This window comes from Bos mutus, chromosome 15 (assembly GCF_027580195.1).
Source record: "Bos mutus isolate GX-2022 chromosome 15, NWIPB_WYAK_1.1, whole genome shotgun sequence".
NCBI lineage: Eukaryota > Metazoa > Chordata > Mammalia > Artiodactyla > Bovidae > Bos > Bos mutus.
Genome location: NC_091631.1, coordinates 39,299,146 through 39,323,825, shown reverse-complemented (window position 1 = coordinate 39,323,825; position 24,680 = coordinate 39,299,146). Strand labels below are relative to the sequence as shown.

The window sequence follows — 24,680 nt, the reverse complement described above, 5'->3', positions numbered from 1 at the left end:
AAGCAAGTGAGTAGGAGTGATTTTACGATGGACTAAGCTAAGCTAATGTGGCCCAGAAATGCTGTGGCAAACAAATCTGAAAAAGAAACGGGTAATTGGCATAACTCTCAAAGTTTCTCTCCAAGGTCAGTTACCCCTTTTCTCAAGAGGCTAAGGGCTCCTCAGGGCCCTGCTTTGCTCTTAGAGTGTTAATGTTGCACTTTCCCACTGGGAGGTAGACAACCCTGAGCTTAGAGGACTAGGATATCCCCCCTGGAGGGACACTGGCGATGATCTCTAGGACATCTCCCAGAGCCAAATCTGCTCATAGTGTGGCTACAGAAACGAAAAGACCACCTTTCCCAAAAGGTGACACAGAACATGTAAACCCCTGGGGCGCGGGCAAGGACTAGTGTGTAAGACTAACACGGGCCTTGCGTCAGTGAGATCAACAGGTCAGATTCCATCTCTGTTTATTGATTTTATTGACTGTAAATTTGGGCAAGTTAATGAACTTTTCTGAGTCTCCGTACTCTTATTTGTAAAATTTGAGTTTGCAAAATGAGATTAACAAAATCTACTCCATAGAACCATGTGAGAACTGAATGAGAGTGTGTACATGGCTCCCTAGCCCAAGGCCTAGGAATTAGAAGTTTACAATGACTGAGATTCCAGTCTGTAGTAAGTAATAACGGCCAAACCACAGTATGTGCTGAAGTGCATCCCCGACACCCCAAGAGTAACGGCATGAGCATTTACAAAGGTCTTAGATGGCACAGCCTCAACCACAAACAGCGACCTACTGTGGCAGTTTTCCCAACAGCCATGATTTCCCCCAAATTCCAGTATTTCCACATCCAAACCACGTCAACTAAATTGAACCCAGAGTTGGCCCAAGAGCCTTTTGTCGGGTCACAGCTGGAGCTCCTATTACTGGCTTTCCTTTCTCATACCTATTCTTAGATCACAAGATCACTCTCCTCCCAGAGGGTATGGGAGGGTGAATGGAGAAATCTCAAAAATATACCCTCTTCAAAACGTGCCACAAGCACCGTTATGGAGGACTGGGTGATGGATGAATGTGGACACTGTATGATGAAGGTGGCACCCGGCGCTGATGCCACATGCAAGACTGTGGGGACCTGGCCAAAGGGCGGACCCCCGCTGTGCTGGGATGACAGCCACCTCCCCCAGGGCTGCTGGGAGGAGCCAAGGGGTCTTGCTGGGCTGGAGGTCCCAGATGAGAGGGTGGATGGTAGAACAGACTTGTAGGAAACAGGCGAGTACAGGATGAGAGGAAAAAAGTGGGAATGGGGCTATAAGAAAGAGGGTAGGGCCGAGGAAGGAGAGCCAAATGAAGACACAGGAAGGAGGTGAGTTTGGGCCTCATTTTGCACAGGCCTAGGGAAGACAAGTTGGGTCCTAGACGGAGGTGGGGAGGGAGAGAGGGAAGCAGGAAACATGAAAGAAGAGTGGGGAATCCAACAGGTGTAGAGGTGGAAGGAGGCTGTAGACCAGAAAAGAAGGTTAGGCAACACCTGTTCACGGCTTCAGATGAGGGCGGACTCCACACAGGGAGACCAACTGTGATGTGCATCTGTCCACCTCACACTCTAGGCCTCCAAGCTCCCTTCTACTGGGGTTAAGACCAAGCCTGCTTGTTCATAGGTCAGAGAGGCGGGGGCCTGGAGGGACACACGCAGCTCAGAGCCCAGAGGCGGGGCTCCTATAGGAGAAACTTTACTCTCCCTTTGGTAGTCACGGGAAAAGGCCCAGAGATCAGCAGGAATAGATGGGGAAGCAGGTCAGTTAGTCATTCAGCAAACATTCACTCAACACATTATGTATCTCAAGGAAGATGCTGGCCCATATACAGACAAGAAAACAAGATTTGCCATTCCTCTGGGAGCAAGTAAAGAAGGGCAATTTAAGTAGATTGGGGTAGACACGTCAGCTCTCGGCTTGTGCAAATACTATAGAGCTTGGCTGGACACCTGGAGACTCCATGCAGGACCCCTGAACCAAATGGTGTCTAGCTCTCCCATGTCCAGTCTGGCCTCCAATTTCTAGAGTTCATGTCTTATATCTCAAGCACCCTCTGCACCAGCTCAGATGATGCTCCCAGATGCTCTGAGGCAGAAGGAAGGCCTTGATGGGGACAACCATGGGCCCCCAGCTCCTGCAGTAATTATGGGACCAAAGCTCAAAGTTCCCACCCACCTGTGCCATGGCACAGAGCCTGAGGGTAGCATGGAGGGGCTTTGGCAATGCCAAAAAATCAAGTCACCGTGAGCAACATGTTGTGGCCAGGACAAACACCCTGGGATGACCAGGAGGAACCTCAGCATCCCAGAAGGCCAGTGACATGGGAACCCTAATTCAAACTTGGCTTGACTCCCCAGAGATGGGCTAAGAAGAACTTGTGTAGCTCCTTCCAAGCCAAGGTACCCACTGTACCTGCACCTGGGGCCCTAAATAGTCCTTCACTATCTGACACAGGCATCCCAATGGAGGAGGTAATTTTGGGAGGCACATCTGTGGAGCAGAGGGAAAAAGGGGGCACGGCCTTACCTCCCCCAGACCGGGTCAGTAGTGGGGCACCAGATGTTGAAACCCACATCCGCTGACTGGGCTAAGTTGGCTTCATTCACTACCCCCCCTCCCATTCCCAGCCTCCTGTCCAGCAACTCAGGCTCTCAGCAAAGCCCTGAGCTAATGCAGAGGAGGCCCAGGGGAGGTCTGGGTTACTAAAGCCGCCCAGCGGGCTGCCAGCACAAGCTGGCATGAGGATAGGCGCATTCTTCTCTGACAAGCATCAATGAATGGTCACCATGCTGCCTGGGCTACAGGCCGACCCCCTGAGAGCAGGCTGACCTTGGATTGCATGATCCTTATCTTAAGGCCATAGCAGCAGTGGCGGCAGCAACCAGGGCTCTGGAAGGATTGAAACCTGATCAAAGAAGCTGTCAGCCCAGGGCCGGTCACTCCATGTGCTCTTTCCTTGCAGCCCTGCTCTCTGTATAAGCAGGAAGGTGCAAAAGCAGGAAGCAGAGGCCAGGAAGGACAGCAGGTCAAAAAAGCAGGTGTCCAAACCGTCAGTGGGGTTGCACAGAGTCGGACACGACTGACGAGACTTAGAAGCAGCAGCAAACCAGGCAGAGAAGTTGCGGAGGGAATCTACAAACCTGCAACATGTCAGTGCTCTGCATACGTTTTAAAATATATTCCTCTGAACAATCCTTTTAAATAGAAACTATTATTCCTATTCTGCAGATGAGAAGACTGAGGCTCAGAGAAGACAAGCAGCTTAGTCACAGTCCTGAGTTAATACATGGCAGAGCCAAGATTCAACTTGAGTCTTCTTGACTACAATAACCCTTTCCCCCAGACCTTGACAATGGGGCCACAGCGTGAAATTCACAGGTAAATGTGCCCATGTCCCACTAGGACAACGAACCACTATCTGCCACCAAATTATGTGTGACAGCCCAGAAAAGAAGGAGGGGTAAATGAGACACATGGTAAAGACCCTCACTGACACCTGGGTGAGAATCTCAGCAACCCCCTCATCCAGCTCTCTGCAGGAACACCCCTGCCTCTTATTGTTAGTGTGGGCTCCTCCATCCAACATTCATGCGCCACCAAGGAGGACTTGGTGGGGGGTGGTGCCTTCCTCTACAGTCCCCACCCCACATCCCGACTCAGTTTCTACTCCCACACTCGCTGATGCTGCCAGCCCAGGTCCCAAAGGGAAAGACAGGATCCATACACAGCCAAGAGATAAGAGATACATACATTAATGATGACACCTTTGTCAAGCAAGCTCTGCCTCTTGGCAGTCATGACAAAATAGTGGGTGCAGTCCTTGTAGTAAACAATGTTCTCAAGATCAATCCCTGAAAAGAGAAGGTTATGGACACAATATTACTTCTTCAGCGCCTACTGTGTGTTAGGAGTCCTGCTTTGTCTCATTATAGGTCTCATTATTTATCTGCAAAATATTTGTGTTAGACAAGTTTTGAAGATATAGAAGGCTGGCAAAGATAAAGTCGAGTGCCGGAATTTACCCAAGTCAACACAGCCTTCGTAGTCCCACAAAGATACTATTTTCTTTTTAAATTGAGATATAACTTTGTGCAGGTTTAAGATGTTCAACATACTGATTTGATGTATTTATATAATGCAATACGATTAAGCCTCTATTTCTTTTAAAACTCACAAAGCTCTTTGGGGCTGTGGACCAGTATTTCCAAGTCAGAGCTGAGCACTTGCTGCAGAAAGGCACAGTGCTGTTCGTGGCACGGCAGTTAAGTGGCAACAGAACCAGGATTTGAACCATAGTGTGTCTGAATCCAAGTCCCATCCACCGTTTCCTCCATGTGAACAGAAATGCAAGAGCTACGTGAATTCTCCAAAGCCGAAGAGACATTTCTACCATCCTCCTGTTACGTGTGAAAACCCAGGTGGCTCTGGTAGAGCAAGTCAGAGGACTGGATTTTATCTTTTTGTACTTTCCACCAACTGCTAAAGACTTTTTAGGCTAGGTTTCTCCATTTAAAACAATGCCATAAAATAACAGCTTAGCTCAGTGTTTCTCAAAGGAGGCTCTCTAGCCAGCACCATCACCTGAAGACTTGTTAATGCAAATAACTGGGGCCTGACCCCAGCCTACAGAATGGGAAACTCTGGGGGGTCTGGCCAGCAATCTGTGCTTGAAGAGGCCTTACAGGTGATTCTGATTCACCCTCACGTTTGAGAACCACTGGTGTGGCTTCTTAGGAGAAAAAGGAACAGGTTTAAGGCAACTTAGCAGTTATCACAGAGGCGTGCTGGGTAACCATGGAAACCCCTTTATTGCTGTTAAATAGGAAACAGCCATCCATGCCTAGGGCCCCCCAGAGGATCCAGGAAATTCACTGCTGTCACTCTGTGAGGGCACTGTTGTCAAAAAAAGGCCAAAGGTGACGACCGCAACAAAGTGTGAAGGAACTCATTGAAATATTTGGAAAAACACACTCAACATCCTGTTATAATTTATATTTGGTGGTTGGTTTATTGTCTTGGTGTTTGAGGGGAAGGGAGGGCGGGAGAATTCTTAAATCATTCAAAAGGGCATAATATGCTGGGAGGAAATATTTTTTTAAAAAATAATGCCACTGTGGTGACCCTCAGAAGGTCATGCAGTGGACACACATCACTGGCCAGTGAGAGGCAGAGTCTGGCTCAATAACTAATCCCATTCCTAGAAAAGGACCTTACGGAAATAATCCAACAGCAGCTTTATCAGTAACAGTAAATAACTGAAAAGTTTGAATCAGAAGTCCGCAAACTTTTACCATAAAGGGCCAGAGAGTAAATATTTGGGGCTTTGAGGGCTATCTGGTCTGTGTTGCAAGCCCTCATGGCACCAAGGTAAGCAAACCGGCCTGGCTGCATTCTAATAAACTTCTATTGATGGACAATGAGACTTGAATTCATAAATTTTTTATTTTTCCTTTAAATTTGCTCTTTTGATATTTCTGCAGCCATTTAAAAATATTAAAATCATTTCAGGTTGAAAGCAATACAAAAATGCATGGCAAGTCATGGTTTGCCAACCCCTGGTTTAAATGCTTCAGCAGTGAGTGACAATATATGCACTGCATGAGCTATTCCAAACAAACCTGACTGTCAGGAGGACTGGGGACCACGGACAACATTTAAAATGTGATGCTGAATTAGAAAAGCAGAATAGCAGTATTGACACTATGGTGAAAGCTCCAGCCATGCAAAAAGTAAGGATGCCAGTGGAGAAGTACCGAAAAGGACTACATGAAAATGATTGTTCCTGGGCTAGGCGGTGCTGGGTGTTAATGATTTATTTTTAGTATAAAAGTTTTATTTAACATTGCTACACTGCCTTTTCAAGGAGACATATATATATTTCAAAGTCAGGTTAAAAAGAAAGGAAAAAAAATCTGAATTTTACTCAATTTGGAACAGGAGTTTCACGCTTCTCCCTCACCCTGCATGATTTTTTCTCCACTATACTTACAGACCATATGACATGTTAGTAATTGATTTAACTATTGATGGTCACCCCCCACCCCCACAACACCTATAGAATATAAACTCTGAAAGAGGGATTTTTGTTTGTTTTGCTAACCCCTCTATCTCATGCCCTTGGAAAATGGATGGTAGGTGTTCAATAAATATTTGTTGAGGAAATGAATGAGTCCTTTCTCCAAGTCCCATGGTTGGGTGTCGTGACCCTCCCTCCACATCCCTGACCATCCCTGGAGGGAAGGGCAGCTGGCACACTGATAAAAGCACCTATGCCTCTTTCTGGACCACCTACAGGTTACTGGTTCCTCATCAGAGCGCTCCTGGAACCCCACACTGACTTAGGGCATAGATTCACTAGCCTATTTTAGGATGGTTTATGCGGCTGTCTCTCCCCAGACAAGGAGCCACTACTGGGAGGAGACCATGTCAACCTCAACTATGTATCCCATGAAATTGAGTGCAAACTCCAGGAGATGGTAAGAGACAGAGAGGGCTGGCATGGTGCAGTCCATGGGATCACAAAGAGTCAGACACGACTTGGTGACTGAACAAGAACAAATATGACAGGCAATCAGTAAATGTCTCCTGCATATAGATGGTTAAATAAATGGTTATCTATTAACCATTATATAAATGGTTATCTATTTTCATGTACAACATCTAGAAATTTCCCTCAAGAATCCTTCCTGTCCCTGAAGGAATTCTGTCCATTATTATCCTAAAGAGAAACCCCTGCTTCCACTTTACCAGAATGAGTCTCTCGGTCCCAAGAGTTAGGAAAGCCAAGTGCCCCCACCCCTCCCCATTCCACCGCACTCCAACCCCTATACAGAACAGAGAAGCATGAACAATAGCCTGGTTTGGAGAAAGGTGAAGGTCCAACCTGTTTCTTTTTTAAGATCCTGAAAAAATTTCTGATTGAAGATGAAAGCCACACCGCTAATCTCTTCCACCTTAGCCTCAGCTGTGCTGTTTCTGTTGATGAAGTTGGCGGTGATTGCAATAGCCAGCTTCCCACGGAATTCTTTTCTTCTGAACCCTGTGTGAGGAAAAGGGAAAAGTGAGTCTTTCTTCTGGATTTGATGTGAAAACTGGAAAAGATTACTGAGAAAGCTACTCTCAGATGGCCCATGGGACAGTGAAACCAGAATTTTGGATCTAGAGTATAAAGGCAGACAGAAATGCTAAGATTTGTCCCTGAGGAAGAAACCCACTGGAGGCCTTTCTCAGGGGGACCTGTTCCTTCCCCCAAATTTCTGGGACCAATTTTCCTGGTTAGGCTTCCAAAACAACAGTGTGCTTCTCCAGTGGACAATCACAGGGCTCATCCTTTAGAACAGGGGTCCCCAGCCTCTGGGATCTAATGCCTGATGATCTGAGGTAGAGTGGATATAATAATAAAGTGCATAATAAATGTAATGCCCTAGAACCATCCTGAAACCACCCCCCCATCCCTCACCACCACCCATGGAGAGATTATCTTTAGAAGAAGCAGATATAGACATTGCTGCAAGGTAGGCTCATGAAAGACCCACAGGCAATTTAAACTTACATAATTAAAACTACTGTGTTAGCATATTTCATGTTTTTCCCCATTTGATAAGTAGAATTATGAGATTGAATTCCTGTGGGACAAAGATTTTTAACAAATTCTCTTTCAGTCTCCAGTCCACAGTGACTGGCATTTAGTACTCACTCCATATATGTATAATGGATAGATGGAATTCTAACTTGCAATTGTTTTAGTTCAGTGACTAATTGAGGTTCTTATAGTTTTCAATGATGTGCATTGAAATCACTTTTTTAATGGCCGTAAGAATTCTGCATCCAATTACAATGTGGTTGTTGTTTTGTTTTGTTTTTTCCTTTTCCCTCACACGCCAACTAGCAATTTCAGGATAGCAGTGGTGTGTCCTACACTTCAACTCAATTCTGACAGTACCTACACGGAGATAAGGTCAGATCCCACAGGTTAAGAGCTCAGTCCCACCGACAGTCTTCTATTTCAGATGCCAGTTACAAGCCCTTGTCGTCACCAATGCTTCTGACTAACCAGCTCTAGATTGTAGGTTCAAGACCTCCCTCCTAGGTTTTATTATTTTTCCAGAGTGGCTCTCAGAGCTCAGAGAATATCTTACTGAATAACTCAGGATCAGCCAAGTGGAAGAGATGCTTAGGCAAGGTGTAGGGAAAGCCAGAGCTTTCATACCCTCTCCAAGCACGCTACTTTCTACTCTCTGCAAACCTCCGCTTGTTCACCAACCCAGAAGCTCTCCACACCCTTTCCTTTCCTTTTTTTTTTTTTAATGGAGGCTTTATTACAGACACATGAGTGATTAAATCACTGGTCAATGAGCTCCATCTCTAGCCTCTCTCCCCTCCCATGAGGTCAGGGGATAGGATTAAAAGTTCCAACCCTCTAATCATTTTTTTTTGGCTCTCCTGGCAACCAGTCCCCTCCCTTTCTTAGGTGCTTTCCAAAACTCACTTTATTAACATACACTCAGGTGTGGTGGAAAGGAGCTCGTTATGAATAACAACACAACCATTTCACATTTATGGCTCTGAAATGTTTTCAGGAACCACAGACAAATATCATAACAAAAGATGCTCTTCTTGCTCTCATCACTCAGGAAATTCCAAGGGTTTGGGGAGCTGTGCCAGAAAGGGGACAAAGACCCAGATATATTTGCCTTATTATAAATCACAATATCACGGGGGATTACACACAGGATCACCAACAGGTGGTCCCATTTCAATGGACCACCACCTTCTAATCCTCTTACTTTTTAGCATTTGTCTTTTCCTTCAGTCCAGAATTTCCTTTCCACCCCAGCCCCAGGTACTGACTGCTGTTTACTTTGCTTAACTCAAGGCATTTATCTTGCTAGCAGACATAACCACTGTCTTCAGCACCAGTGGGGATTCCCCTCCCCTTTGCATATGCTAAGACTCATGCTAATACTAAATTGCTCCAGTCCACTCTTTGTGACCTTATGGACTGTAGCCCTCCAGGCTTCTCCCTGCAGGAGATTCTCCAGGCCAGAATACTGGAGTGGAGTTGCCATGCCCTCCCTCTGGGGGATCTTCCCAAGCCAGGGATCAAACCTGTGTCTCCTGCATTGGCAGGCAGGTTCCTACCACTAGCGTGGTGATTCCAAACTTCTTTGCCGAAAATCTCTTTGACTAAACATCTTGAGTTTCTGTTCAACACTCCCTCATTTTGGTTCTTCATTAGACCTTTGTGGAAGTGGTCAATAATGGCCAATAGTCTCTAGTATTTTTTAATTGGAGGTGATTTTGCCCCCCAGTGGGCGTTTGGCCAAGTGTGAAGACGGTTCTGCTTGCTACGACTAAGGGCGATGCTGGTATCTAGTGGGTAGAGGTGAGGGATGCCGCTAAGCATCCTACCACACACACGACAGTCCCCACGACAAAAAACTACCTGGCCCCGGTGCCTTGAGAAGTCTGATCTCGTCTGCTTACCTGGTCTTAAGTTGCTCAGATGGTTCTTCCCCTTCCTGCCCTACTTATGTTAACAAAATGTCAAACCATCCTCAAGGTGGGCGTGGATCCTGGACTTTTATATTCAGACTTACAAACCATCAGAATGACCTCATAAACTAACAGTACAACATTCAGGTGGGCAGCTTAAACATTTTCTTGATCGGTATCCAATATTGCTTGCTTGGGGTGGGGAAGTGGGTGTGGAAGTGGAGAGAGGAAAGGAACAGCACTGTAGAGTAGGAGGGAAGGGCCTTGGCTAGGAGGACCACACTTCCTGAGGGCTGGCAGGTCAACCCCAGTTCTGGGAGGGTGTTCTGTCCCCAGGCGCCCTCCCCGGCAGACATCTGCAGGCTGTAGCCTCTGAGCAAGGCAAGCTTGAAAAATAGACCTGTCCTCAGCCCAAGAGATGCCACGTGGGACCAGTTGGCCTTCAAACCAGGGTCCTAATAGATTCTAGATTCTCCCCTAAAAAACGTGTTATGCTTCCAAACTTAGAAGCAGAGAGGTGTGGTTTTATTCCTTGACAGTTTGGGCTAAACTTATCTTACTACCCAGCAGTGAGCGTGCTGTAAAGTTATGAGAAGAGATGAGGTCCTCCTCCTAGTGTATTCTACTTCACAGTAAACCAATACCATCAACAGTATAAAATGATTCTCTTAGTTGGAAGAAGTATGAAAGTACTTAGCACCCTGGCTTGCACACTAGCAGGTGTTCAATAAATGTATATTGATTTTTTCTTTTAATTTCCATGATGTTTAACCTTTAAAAAGAATGGTTACATATGAGTCTTAGACCAGTCCTTATAGCAATGTTCTGAGAGGTCCTATTCTTCACAAATTACAGAGCTTCCAAGAGAATTAAGTGGTTTTCTCTAAATACTCAGCCTCAAGCAGAGCAGGGCAGTTTGCCCTTCTATCAAGACCCCCAATCCAGCTTTGGCACCTACCATCTTACACCTATTCTCCATGCCTTTCCTGATACACCCTTTCCCACCCCCATCCCTCCATTCTCAGCCCCAAGAAGAGTCATCACCTTCCAGTGTGTTCCTGCGGCCATCTGCGCCAATGATGACATCAAACTCAAATTCCGACAGACAGTGATCTACAGGGAGAAATTCTGCCCGCCAGCCAATTTCTGCCAGGACAGAAAAATGAGATGAGTTGGCAGTGAGAGATGGGAGGACAGAGTGATTACATGCCCCTCCCTGTGTTGGCCATGAGAAATGGACAATGCCACCAGGTACAGGCACCCCAGATAGAGGCTCCAAAGGACAGACCCAGACTGTTCAGATTCACACTTGTATTTGGAGCCCTTCTGGCTTAGTTTCAGTTCAGTCCAGGAAAAGGTAAATCAGCAGTGCCAGTTCCATGCCTGGTTTTACTGGTTTCTATCAAGGCTGGGAGTCTATGAAACAACTCTCAGGTGAAATCTTGCTGGTTACCCATAATTAGAATTTAACACCCACTAGGGATCTGGGAGGGCTTCTCTGGTAGCTTAGCTGGTAAAGAATCTGCCTGCAGTTCAGGATACCCTGGTTTGGGAAGATCCTCTGGAGAAGGGACAGGCTACCCACTCCAGTATTCTTGGGCTTCCCTGGAGGCTCAGAAGGTAAAGCACCTGCCTGCAATGCGGGAGACCTGGGTTTGATCCCTGGGTTGGTTTGAGACCCTGGAGAGGGTATGGCAACCCACTCCAGTATTCTTGCCTGGAGAATCCCCATGGACAGAGGAGCCTGGCGGGCTACAGTCCATGGGGTCACAAAGAGTCAGAAACAACTGAGCAACTAAGCTCAGCACACAGGGATCTGGGAAAGGTTAAGAGCACATAATTTGACGTGAGTCAAATCACACATATTGTCCTGCCACAAAAGCCAACTAATGTCTCCCCTAAAATGTCAATATTCTGGGCAAAGGACAGGAGAAATCAGGATTGTAACCTATGTGTGAAACTACAAGGTCTCTGACACAAAACTGGACCCAGAATTGAAAGCCCTGTCCAGCAGCAGAAGAGTTTGATATTAAGATATAGAGGCATCATGAACAAACTCTGGCCATGGTGAACATAAAAGATCAGAATTTTTATAAAATACTAAAAGGAACAAGAGAAAAATTGTTCAATGTGACATACCTAAAATGGATGAATTTTATGGTTTATAAATTATTTTTAAATAAAGCTTAAAAAATATTATAGACCAAATAATATTTCAAACATTTATCTCACATTTATTATCAAAACTTCATTTTTCTTTACTAGATTTTAAAATATCATACAGGTACAGTAAGTGTATGCACATATCTCTCTGTGTACACACAGCTTGAAGAGCATGTGGATGAATTTTATCAGATAACCAAATCTATGTTTTCTTTCCCACTCACTACTTAGACTTCATCTGTCAAAGTACTGCCTCCTAGGGACAGGGTAACCAAATTACAGGTTTAACGTGCGTGTGTGTTCAGCTGCGTCTGACTCTGCAACCCCATGGACTCTAGGCCACCAAACTCCTCTGCCCATGGAATTTTCCAGGCAAGAATACTGGAGCAGGTTGTCATTTCCTACTCCAGGGGATCTCCCCTACCCAGAGATCAAACTCACGTCTCTAATAAATCCCCTGTGAGCTGAAGAACAAACCTAAAGTGACAGCAATGATCCAAAACAGTAAAATATCCTTTCATGGAATTATGTCAAACAGCCCCAGAATAATTATTACAGAATCATCATCTGGGAGTTGCAAATGTTGTTTCCATTTCACAATATCTGATTTCTAGACCAAAAGGAAAATTATACTGTACTTTGATTTTCTTGATCTTCAGGAGGCTCTAGAACCTTCACAAACTCCACATTCACATGGATTTCAACCCCCAATATCAAGGCCACCTTGAACAGGATGAGCTGCAACTGACGAATACCTGTTAGAAAGGAAGTTGAAAGAGATGAACTGTCATTAACAATGTCTGAGTGCCTCTTGTATGCAGAACACTATCTAATTACCATATGATTTCTGAGAATAACAACATAGAGGCATATCTCATTTTATTGCACTTTGCTTTATTGCACTTTCCAGATATTATGTATTTTACAAATTGCAGATTTGTGGCAACCCTGTGTCCAACAAGTCTACCTGTGTCATTTTTTCCAACAGCATTTGCTCATTTTGTGTCTCTGTGTCATATTTTGGCAATTCTAGAAATACTCCAAACTTTTTCATTATTATTGTATTTGTTATGGTGATCTGTGATCAGTGACCTTTGATGTTTACTATTACAAAAAGATTACAACTCACTGAAGGCTCAGATCATGGTTAGCATTTTTTAGCAATAAAATATTTTTAAATTAAGGTATTTACATTACATTTACATTAAGGTAAATACATTACATTAAGGTATTTACATTTTTTACACCTAATTCCATATGCATACACACTAGATAGACTACCGTATTGTGTAAACATCACTTTTACATGCACTGTAATTCATGTAACTTGCTTTATTCAATATTTGCTTTGTTGTGATGGTCTAGAACCAAACCTGCAATTTCTCCAGGGTATGCCTGTGCCCATAATGATCATTACTGAGCACTAATTATGTGCCAAGCACCCTGTGTTCTCTCATTTAACCCTTCCACTGCTTTCTCATTTAACCCTTACAGTGGCCCTTTGGGATAATTACTCTCGTTTTAGAGGTGAGAAATTGAGGCTCAATAGGGCTAAGTGACTTGCTCAGGCTCACAAAGAAGCAAAACTGGAATGTGGATCCAGATCTGTCTGACTCCAAGACTGTGCTCTAGCTGTCAGGCGGATGACACCTGCTATCATGAGGGTGACTCTCTTTTCTGCCTCCTTCCTGAGCTGGGCTATGGGTTTGACAAAACGAAGATGGAAAGAGAAGTAAACAGCGAGTAACGAGTTAATATGTACAGTCAGAGAGTAAATGGCTTACTCTGCCTAAGCTCTCAGCCATCCCTGGTAATGGGTGGAGTGGGGAATCCTCCCCACAAAGTTAGACTCATGTTTTCCACCTACTACCCACTCTCCCAAACTGTCCCAATGAGTGGCTCTTTGTTTTTCCATTTTGCCCCTGCCATTGAGCACAAAAGGGCATGCCTCCAAATACACTTCTGAGAGCACAAAGTTTCAGATTACCTGTGGGTCCCTCTGCATTTTGTGGGCTTCACTCCTTGAACATTTATTGAACATCTACCATTGCACAGTGCCATACCAGGCCCAGGAGATATGGAACCCCAACTAATGGAGGAAACATGGGTAAAGAGAACGGGGCAGGACCTGGTAGTTGGGGCCAGCGGGGTGGCAGAACAGGGTCTGAGCTGCAGACCTGAAAGCCAAGGAGGAGGGACCAAGAATACTAGGTCCTATGGAGAGAGTAATAATATGAAGACTGCAGGAGGCCAGGGCATGGGAGGTAGGGACGCTTCTGGAGAGAATCCCTTTAGCACAGTACTGGGGAGAAATCAGACCACAGTGGAAGCCGGCATGAGTGGAAAGTGGAGGCAAAGTCTAAGTCGCCTCTTTCTAGAATGAGTACTTTGAGGTGAAGACAAGTAATGGGCTCTATCAGAGGACTGGAGGGGCTGAGTGAGGCAAAGGCAGGGGGAAAAAGCGAGAAAGAAACTGAGAGCCTCTAAGGTTGGATAGGAAGTGACCAGTTCTGCCTCTGACTTTGGGGTGAGAGGAAGGAAAGGGCACTTGGGGAGAGGAGAGTGCAGAGGGACTGGCAGGGGGAGTTCCCGCCAGTGGCTTCTCTTCTGCAGAGCGTTGGAGGGAAGCGGATGGAGGGAGGCCATCTGCTCAGAACGAGGAGGCTGTGGTGGGGGCTTGGGACGGCCATGGTGGGAGCTGGAGAAGGATGCTGACACAGGACCAGCGGAAAACTGCTGAGCAAAGCTGAAGACCAGGTCAGAGCTGGGGCTGGAGACCATGGCCAGTTTGAAAGGAAGCCAATCAGCTGGTGCTTAAAGAATCCATGCCAGGAAATAGGCCATGGGGGCGGGTAGGCTTCTCCTCATGGTTTCAAGGTTCCTAGTCTATCTGGTTTCGGCACCCAGTAGGTACTCAATAAATTCTCCCTGCCTCCCTTCTCACACGTATTAGAGCTGCCCTTGACAACAATCACTCTGAACTTTGAATCTCAGTTTCAGAGTCCTTCCCGTGTTTCCACACACAAGAACCAGGGGTTAAGTGGGGGCCCCATCAATGGAGCAGTGAGGGGCCCCCTGGCTAGAAAGGCCTTCTTGAGGCCTCCTGGTGATCAGCTCTGCCTCTCAAGAAGGCTCGATGGGAAAGTGGTGCTTAATGTTGTCATTCTAAACTGGTACCAACATACCAACATACCAACATCCGTGGGTGGTAAGGAATATCCGGAAAGCTGACACTGCAGCCTTCTGGGCAAATCCAAATTTCTTTCCAATGGAGTCTTGGAATTTTCTCATCCTAGGGCGGGAACAAACCCTGGGCCACTGCTGGTAAGGTCTCCTGTATCTGACTAAATTACACCCTGTCTGGCTGATAATTCTCTCCAGTTGTTCTCATCCCAGCCCCACACCCTTTTCCCATCAGTGCCTGTCCTCATAAAAGCATGGGTCTCAGGGTTCTCCTTCCACTCACTGGTTGAGAGATTGCAGCTCTGAATTTATTTGAATTTGGGGATCCCGGCTGCTTCTTCTTCACTGTACCCCGCTGGATGCAAAGCGCTTCCTGAACACTTAGACCAGCCAAGCACAGTGATAAACACATTTCACACGTGACCTCATTCAATCCTCTCAGCTCTCTTGGTAAGCAGGCATTGATCACATTTAGGGGAGACAAAACTGGGGCTGGAGAAAGGTGAGAAATCTGACCCAAGTCACACAGAAAATGGACCCAAATCTATTCAAACCCTTAACTCTCCCCACAGTAGTAACTTCCCTGACTTTTACGAGTTATGATTGCTGTATATAAAATGACTAAAGACTCCTTCCCTGGTGGTCCAGTGGCTAAGACTCCAGGTTCCCAATGCTGTGGGCCCGGGTTTGATCTCTGGTCAGGGAACTAGATCCCACATGCCACAGTTAAAGATCCTGAGTGATGTAAGTGACTGGTGCAGCCAAATGAATTAAAAACAAAAAAAAAGACCTCTTCCCTGTAAAGCATGAGGAGGAGGGAGACTTCTCTCCCAAAGCCTGCCTGCACAGACCTTGCCTCAAGAGACCCAAGTAACATCAGTGCAGGAGGCGCCTCAGTGCCCACTTCACCCTACTAAGCATTCAGGGATGGCCCACGACCCAAAATCCACCTTCCCAATCCCCCTCCTTTTCTGGAGGGACCCCCATCAGGATGGCCTCTCTCTTTCTAAAGCTCAAGGAAACCTGGTGCAGGATCTGTTAACGGTGTCATTCCTCTGCTCTAAATCCTTCCCTGGTTCCCTAGACTGGCAACTCCATGTCCCAGATTCCTTTAACCAAGAGACCCCTTGGCAATCTGGCCCACTGGGTGGCTTTATGTGACTCCCTCTTCTAAGTGCCTCTGGCAAGTCTGATTATTCTATTACAGCACAATTTATTGTTGACAGAATCTCAGTGATTTCCCTAAGAGTGTAAACTATATGACTTACCTCTGCCTCTGTTTACCATATTTCATTCATTCATTCACTCAACAGAAGTGCACTGAGCATCTACTATGTGTCAGGCACCATTTTATGCCCTAAAGATGCTGTGGGAAGACATACCATGGCCCCTGGCCTCATGGTGCTTCCAGCCTAGTGGGCACAGCACAGGGTCTGGCACTAAATGTCTGTCGGTTGGATGTGAGGAGCCCCCAGAGACTTGCAACATGGAATATCCTGGGGATTCCACAATGTGGAGAAATACCCCACCCCAGGTCAGCCCCTTCCCCAGATGGGGTGCCACCACTGGCTCCACTCACTGATATGGTCGATGGAACCGGCACAAAACTTCCCATAGAACTTCTTGGCTCCCAGGCCTCGCAGGTCATGGATGGTGAAAGGCCAGAGGTGCAGCACGTTGTTCCGGGAGAAAGTGTCCCTCTTCTCCACCACGACCACTTTGGCCCCCAGGTAGGCAAGTTCAATGGCAGTACGCAGACCACAAGGTCCTCCGCCAATGATGAGACACTGAAGAGGGGAGAGAGGAGACAGACACTCAGTGGCCTCTGGCCTTGTGGACAGAACTTCCTCCCTAGTCAGCAATGTAACTGGGGAGAAACCCACATGCACCCAAATTAACCAGCAAGTGCAAATCGAACACTTATTAGGACCTGCCATTCATACATCCCATGCACATTACCTGGGGTTTACCCCACACCAATCACTGTGCCAAATCCCGGGAAGAATGCAGAGTCCACGAAAGACTCGGGGAAGGCACAGTAAGATATACGTGAGGTTCAGAGTTAAACTGAACTGGGCTTAAACCCCAGCTCTGGCATTTAACCTGTTAGTTCAGGTGGATAGAGAGAAGGATACATTGGGGGAAAGGAGAGAAAAGAGACAAGGATTCATCTGGAACTAGATGCTGAGAGTCTGAAAAGTCAAGCGAAGGGGTATGGTCATGGTCCTGAAGGCATTGGGACTGTGTGGGCAGAAGTGACAGGAATAGGTTTCTGTTCCAGTCCTGAACTAGGTTTCTGGATCCTGCAACACTGAACAAGACAAGGGTCCTTCCCCAAGAAAGCTACAGCCATTTAGGAAAGAAGAGAAGACACATAATGACCTAACCAACTACTTATACTGGGGAAAAGCCCTTCTATTCAAATAAAATCTTATGAGTATCACTGCTCCAATAAAAACAGGAAAGTGGCGGTCAGTATTCTGGCTGACAGATCCCCCTCGCACCAGCCCACCCTACCCTTAGACAGGTCCCGAAGCACCTTTAAGAAGCAAGAGTTCAACTTGGGAGGGGGGTCTAAGTAACTGGGGATACCCCCCAGAGTCACAGAGAAGGGGATCTGCACCCACACATCACTGCTTGATACCACACAGGCATCTGGAAACATCCCTTCTGCTCGGGATTAAACCTTATCTTAAAAAAAAAGAAAAGCATTCCCCTTCCCCTAGCAAATGTTCCATCATCCAGTTATCACTCATCTGGGGCCTCCAGACTCCCAAAGGGAAACTGCAAATAAGCATATCAGAAGCTCCCACACCACAATCAGTGTGGCGTACTCGCTGGAACCGTCCAGAGAGTTTGTGGAAACTGTTAGGGGAAATGAAGTCACCACTGAGATACAATTCACTCCAGAGACAGGCAGCGGGTAGGCAAAACCTAATGCTTCCTTTCTGATTGGAGCTGACTACAGAGAACCAACTCCCCCAAGCCCAGCTCTTCTTTTTATCTCATACCCCAAACAGCTCCTCTGGCTCGGACATAGCCAGACCATGACGGGCATCTCAAAGCAAGACTCCAAACCCCGACGCTCTGAGGTTGGCTTTGGGGTTAAGTCTGGATTCACTGCATTTCTTTGCAGTTAGCGCATCTTTTCCTGTTTGCTGAGTTCTGTCACTCCAGGGCCACAGACGGAGTGGGGCGGGAGGATGTGGGGTGAAGAAAGGCAGGGAGGGGAGGAAGGGATCACCCTGCATTCTTCCATCTACCAGGCCTGACCCAGAACTGCTCCCTGGGCAAGGTAGGGATTCCCACTCCCACCAGCTGGGGGGCTGCTGTGCATTTCTCATGCAAACAGTAGCTGGTGTACCATCTCTGGTTCTCTCAACTAAACCTGAAATCTCACCAATGAAAGCTCGGTTTTCCCACCATCCTAGGCCCCAGCTCATACTTTGGGGCCTGAAATTTCAGAGATACCAGTCATACTCAAAGCAAATACCAACAGGCCTAATTATATAAAGGGAGAAAATTTGGTACAGATGTTATCAAGACAGGAGAGAAGGCTTGCTGGCCAGAGCCAGGCCAGTTCCTCCAGGAACACACTTGTTATGATTAACATGGGAACTCGGAGTTCTGACAAGAAGCTGAAAACCACGGCTGCAGTGCGCCTGGGCAGAGGAGCAGGCGAAGAAGAGGGTTCTCCAGGCCTGCCCACAGCTGATGCTCTGGATGGTGGGCATAGTGCAAACAGACCATGTGTGCAAAGCATTATGATAACTCAACCCAAAGGAACTCTCCACCTTTCCCAGACGCATCCGGGCTTCACTGCTGAGGATTCCGTGCCAAGGAATGAAAATTTTTCATTAAAAGTCAGCCCTGAAGCCGAGCCCCAAGTTAGATTGTACATTCCTCCTACAGGCTCTGTCCTTAGTGCCACCCCAGAACCAAGCTCCATGTGTTATAATTATGTGCATCTGATTCCCAGACCAGAGTAAAAGCTCCTCAAAAGCTATCTCCATGTCCAGTATGGGGCCTGGCACACAAGAGGCCTCAATAAACATTTGATGGATGAAGGAACTTCCCACACCCTCAAGGCCCACCCAGTTCTGGCTGTCTGACTATAACCAGGATGTTCGATTCACATCAGCCAGGGTGTACGTCTGCATTTCCCACCCAGGCTGGGGGAGCTGGGGTCTGCCAAGGCCACCAGGATCACGGACGTCAGCAGGTCTGTGTGCTCAGGCGACATAAATTTATTACACAGTGGGGAGCGGGGTAGATCCAACACCAGCAGGAAGTCCATTGTATAGATAAGCTTGGCCGTGCTTAGACCTCCACATTTGTGGAGAGAGACAAACGCCCCATGGAAAAATCAGCTCTTTATTTATCAAAGGATGGGAAGAGGGGATGTGAGGCCTCGCCCGCTGTCAAGGCACCGGGCTGGACAGGAGCCCTGTGCCCTCCCAGGGGAACCCCCAAAGCACTACTGACTTCTCGGTGACATGGTGCATCATCCAGCCCACCAGTGGCGGGGGGCAGAGGGGAAAGTGTTGCGACTGTGCCAAGAATGCTAAAGGGATCAGTCCCCAAAGGGAGCTGCCGAGAGACCCAGGGGCCAAGCTAGGGGTTAGCAGTCTGGAGGCTTGATTTCCGCTTTTGAATTCTGCCTCCAGTTTGTTTGGGAGCTCTGCATGCAGACAATCCAGGGAGGTGGGGCGCAGAAAGCCAGCACTTGGAGGGAGCGAGCAGATCGAGGTCTGCCGTTCACAAACTCACTCACCCAGGCGCTGCAGCTCCTTGAAAAGGATGACCATAGGATCTAAACTATATCATGCCCAGCATGTTCTACTTGCGAGGCACTGTCCTAATCATTCCACCTATTTCATCTATCCAACTGCCCTATGAGGTAACTGTCATCACTACCTCCACTTTGTAAATGAGGAAACTGAGGCACTGAAAAGTTAACTTGCTCTGGGTACTATTATTGTCCCCATATTTGAGCTAAGAAGTGGAGGCAAAGGAGGGTCAGAAATTGCCCCAAGATGGGTCACCTAATGAGGAAGTGGTCAAGTTTGGACACAAACCCAGGGCACATGGGTCCAAAGGCTGAGCTCCGAGCTGCTTGCCTGACCATGAGGCCAGGCCACAGGGGATGTGTTCAGGAGTAAGTGAGGCCAGCTTGGGCTCCACTCCTTCCCTACACAGGGCACACCTTGGCCCTCCAAACGGAGCCGGGTTCAGGCTGAGTGCACGGGGCCTCTGCCCCGAAGCCCTGAGTCCGGGACTCGGCTGAACTTCATGTCTTTCTCTGTGGTGGAAATTTACAGCCCGGATGGTGCTAAAGCCCCTGCAGCTCTCAGGAAGCCACTCAGGCAGGTGTGGGCAGTGGGGGGTCAGGCATGAACACTGGCAGCCTCTCTAGTGCCTCTGGAGGCCTGGCAGCGGGCTGAGAGACGCGATGTCACGTGTGGTGCCGTCTCCCTGGTAGCGGCGGCCCTCCCGCATGCTGGCCCACTGGCCAGCTCCCCGGGCAGTGCTCAGGGTCCAGGGACGTGCCCTCGTGCTTCCTGGACACTTATCTAAACCCAGACAGGAAGGCCCTGACTGTTACTGGGTTACCATGAGTGTAAACAGCTCATTCAGAATCACAGGGCAGAGGGTTATCAAACCCCAGGTGATAACCCACATGCTGGCCTAAGGGGCCTGCCCTCACAGCCCCACAATCCAAGAAAGGGGAGCTCACGAGAGATGCAGCCACCTACGATTCTAGCTTTGGATGGAAAAAGCTCTGTGTGGTGGGGGTGGGGATGGCCAGACGGGGTTCTCCATGGCAACTTCAAAGGCCACTCCAGTGAGGAGCAAACCCTCATCTGACTTGACAGGGCCCTGCCCTGCCCTGCCCTGCCCTGACTCTCCTGTATCTGGGTCACACCCAGCTATTCCTGAGTAACAATTACCCACTTACTAACCTCAGAAATTTACAGAGAGGAAATGAAGAAAGATATCCTGTTCTCCCTGTCTGCTCTCAAAAAAATAACATGAATTCCTCTGAGAAACATTCCATTCCTCTGTCCCTCCCTTTCAGCCTGAGCCGGTGCTCTGACCCATTTGAGCAATTGTAACTGCTGAGATTGGGGTCTGGATTTTGGGGGACAGTTTCATTTGCAAACATCTTACCCCTGGGCCGTGTAAGTACACTCACATTGGACCCTGGACTTGAGAGTGAGAAGTGCAATCACCAAGGCTGTGCTTCCTGCCTCTGGGTGCTGTTCATACCTCCCGCATCTCCTTCATTTAAGGCATGAGTTCCCTGAAGTCTGGGCATGTGTGCTGCCAAACCTCCCCTAGAGATCAGCAGCAAGTAAGCCCACGACTCCTTTCATTTCAGATGCCAAAGTACATCATCAACAGTGCCAACTCTGTCCCACCTTTGAGGGTGTCTGTCCATCCCATAACAGGAAGAGTAATAGTAAAGACAGTTTTCATAATAGCAATAATAAAAATCAGAGCTCCCACTTACTGTCTGCTTTTATAGCGCTAAGCACTTTGTAAGATAGGCACCTCATTTATTTCCTACAATAACCCTGAACTGGGCATTTGGCAGATGAGAAAACTGGCGTTTGGGAAGGTAAACTTGACTGTGGTCACAGGACTAGGGTTAGAACAAACCTTGGATCCCAGGAGTTGTACTTGAAATCATGATCATGTATTAAAATTCTTCCAGGTTTTCTTGGGCTTTATTATGAATTAGCATGTTCCATTCTCAGCTAAGATATGTAAGACCACTGAGTCCCCTCTTGGGTGGCAAAAGATGCAAGAGAAGGTGCCTGTTCCCAAACCTCAGGAGGCTGTCTGATTGGGGACCAGAGAGAAAGGGAAACAGGGACCAGAAATGCTAGATGGCTTGGGACCACCTGCGACTATTAGGGATGTATATGGAAGGGACCAATTTGGCTATGAAAAAGTCCTATCAGAAGATGGTCCAGGAGTGGAGAACTGAGGCTGAGGACCCAAGAGAGACAGAAGAAATGTCAGGCTGAGAAAGAGGGAGGTGACTTGGAGGGGCCGGGGAGGCCAGGCTGAGCTCAAGTGAGCCTGGTGTTGTGTGGGACAAGAAAGGGCTGAAGGGAAACCAGGCAGGGGACAGAGAGGGAGCCAGATGGTAGAAGGCCTGGGATGTCAAATCAAAGGATTTGAATGGTTCCCCCCACCATCCCTACTTGGGAGGTTATGGGTTTGGAGTAGAATGAAAGTACTAGTTTAGGACAAGTAGTTCCAGAGCAATAAAAGTGACGGTAAGGAGAGAGAAAGAAACCAGAGGAAGAGAATCAGCACTGCAGCATTCGAAACAGACTCGCTGTCTGGAATCTCCTCTCTCCACCTCGGCCACAGATGCCCATGCATCTCTACTAGCTCCCCTCGTCTTCCTGACCTCCACATTTGGCAGCACCTGAGGCTCAAGCTCCATCCTCTTCCCTTCTTTATTTTACATCCTCTTTCCATGGCTTTAAGTACCATCTTCATGCTGATGATGCTCAAAATTGTCCCCAACCCCTAAACTCCTAGACTCGGATAAACAACTGTCTGCTGACATTCTCAGCTGCTCTAATAAGCATCTCAGATGTCAAACCAGACCTATGATCACACTCCTGATCACACTTCATCCCCCACCACCCCCAACCCCTGCTCCTCTCCCAGTCATGGTCATCTCAGTTCATATTTATCCACTTCCCACTTTTCCAGCTCCTGGAGCCAAAAATCTGGAGTCAACCTAGATTCCTTTTCTCTTATCTCAAACCAATCCTGCCAATAAATCCTGTTGACTCTACCTTCAGAAAAGAGTCTGCCCCTGATTAGTTTCACCTCCTCCATGCTGCCACCCTGATGCAAGATACCGTCCTCCTCCTCTGCCCTGATCGCAGGACCACCTGGCCTCCTGCTTTCCCTTGTGTCCCTTACAGTCCACACCCCCAGCAGCAACTGGAGTGGCTCTTCTAAAGTCAGATCACGTCACACCCAGTTCACAACCTCTGATGGCTTTTCATGGCACACAGAACTCAAAATCAGACTCTATTATGGCCTCAAGACCCTACATGACCTTGCCCTTCAATCTCTCTTCTGTCTTCAGCTCCTGCCCACCCCACCTCCCTCTGCACTCCAACCACAATGGTCTCCCTAAGCACACACAGGGTCTTTTCACTTGCTTTGCCCACTGTCTGCAACATCCTTCTAAATATACATACACACACACACATTTTTATTATATAAATATATATAACTTTTATAATTCAAAAAAAAGGAAATATATTGCAGAATATATAAAGGACTACTTTTATTTTTCTTTATATTAACATCCAGTTTTCCAGCATTATTTTAAATGTCTGTAAATATTTCCAGTATCTACTTAAAGATTTTTCCATTATGGGCTTTTTCATTTGGTTTTATTTTCAGTCTGGTAGCTTTAAAATATTTTTTACAGTATCTTATTATAAAATTTTAAAAATAAATTTTAAAAAATTGAATGAATTTTAGTGAACACCCAAATACCCACCACCTAGATTCTATGATTAGATTTTATACTCCTTGCTTCATCATATGTCTTATCATCCTTCTACCTCTCTACTTATTCATCAGTTGAGTAAAAAATTAATTTTTGGTGCATTTCAGTGAAATCACTGAATCAGTACATTTCTTCCCAAATATTTCAGGATGTAAATCTAATTAACTAGAGTTCAATATTTATTCAAATTTTTCACACCCTCTCACCATAAACAAAAATAAACTTCAAATGGCTTAAAGACTTAAACATATGACACGTCACCATAAAACTCCTAGAAGAGAACATAGGCAAAACATTCTCTAACATAAATTATACCCATGGTCAGTTTCCCAAGGCAATAGAAGTAAAAATGAAAATAAACAAATGGACCTAATTAAACTTACAAGCTTTTATACAGCAAAGGGAACCATAAACCAAACAAAAAGACAACCTACAGAATGGGAAAAAATATTTGCAATCAATATTTGATTGCAAGGAGATAAAACCAGTCAATTCTAAAGGAAATCAACCCTGAATGTTCACTGGAAGGACTGATGCTGAAGCTCCAATACTTCGGCCCCCTGATGTGACAAGCCAGCTCATTAGAAAAGACCTTGATGCTGGGAAAGATTGAATGCAGGAAGAGAAGGGGACGATGGTTGGATAGCATCACTGACTCAATGGACAAGAGTTTGAGCAAAATTCAGGAGATGATGAAGGACAAGGAAACCTGGTGTGTTGTAGTCCATGAGGTCGCAAAGAGTCGGATATGACTGACTGACTGAACAACAACAAATTTGCAAACATTGTAACTGACAAAGGCTTAAGTTCCAAAACATACAATAATTTGTATAAGTCAACATAAAGATGAACAACCCAACTGAAAAATGGACAGAAGACCTAAAGAGACATTTCTCCAAAGAAAAAATGCAGATGTTCAATAGGTACCCAAAAAGATGTTCAGCATCATTAATTATTCAGTTCAGTTCAGTCGCTCAGTCGTATCCGACTCTTCACGACCCCATGAATCACAGCACGCCAGGCCTCCCTGTCCATCACCAACTCCCAGAGTTCACTCAGACTCACGTCCATCGAGTCGGTGATGCCATCCAGCCATCTCATCCTCTGTCGTCCCCTTTTCCTCCTGCCCCCAATCCCTCCCAGCATCAGAGTCTTTTCCAATGAGTCAACTCTTCGCATGAGGTGGCCAAAGTACTGGAGTTTCAGCTTTAGCATCATTCCTTCCAAAGAAATCCCAGGGCTGATCTCCTTCAGAATGGAC

At 46.7% G+C, this 24,680-nt stretch overlaps 1 protein-coding gene across 11 annotated transcripts in view; it reads right to left on the bottom strand.

The window, feature by feature from the left end:
* The window catches only part of MICAL2 (microtubule associated monooxygenase, calponin and LIM domain containing 2), a 244,200-nt gene that overhangs the window by 132,610 nt on the left and 86,910 nt on the right, over positions 1-24,680 (bottom strand). For all 11 annotated transcript variants that reach the window (XM_070383932.1, XM_070383933.1, XM_070383935.1 and 8 more), the window contains exons 4-8: positions 16,445-16,652; positions 12,321-12,437; positions 10,564-10,665; positions 6,908-7,063; positions 3,775-3,875 (exon numbers count right to left, since the gene is read on the bottom strand). In XM_070383932.1, coding sequence (XP_070240033.1) covers positions 3,775-3,875; positions 6,908-7,063; positions 10,564-10,665; positions 12,321-12,437; positions 16,445-16,652 — 684 coding nt within the window. The remainder of the gene's footprint in view (positions 1-3,774; positions 3,876-6,907; positions 7,064-10,563; positions 10,666-12,320; positions 12,438-16,444; positions 16,653-24,680) is intronic.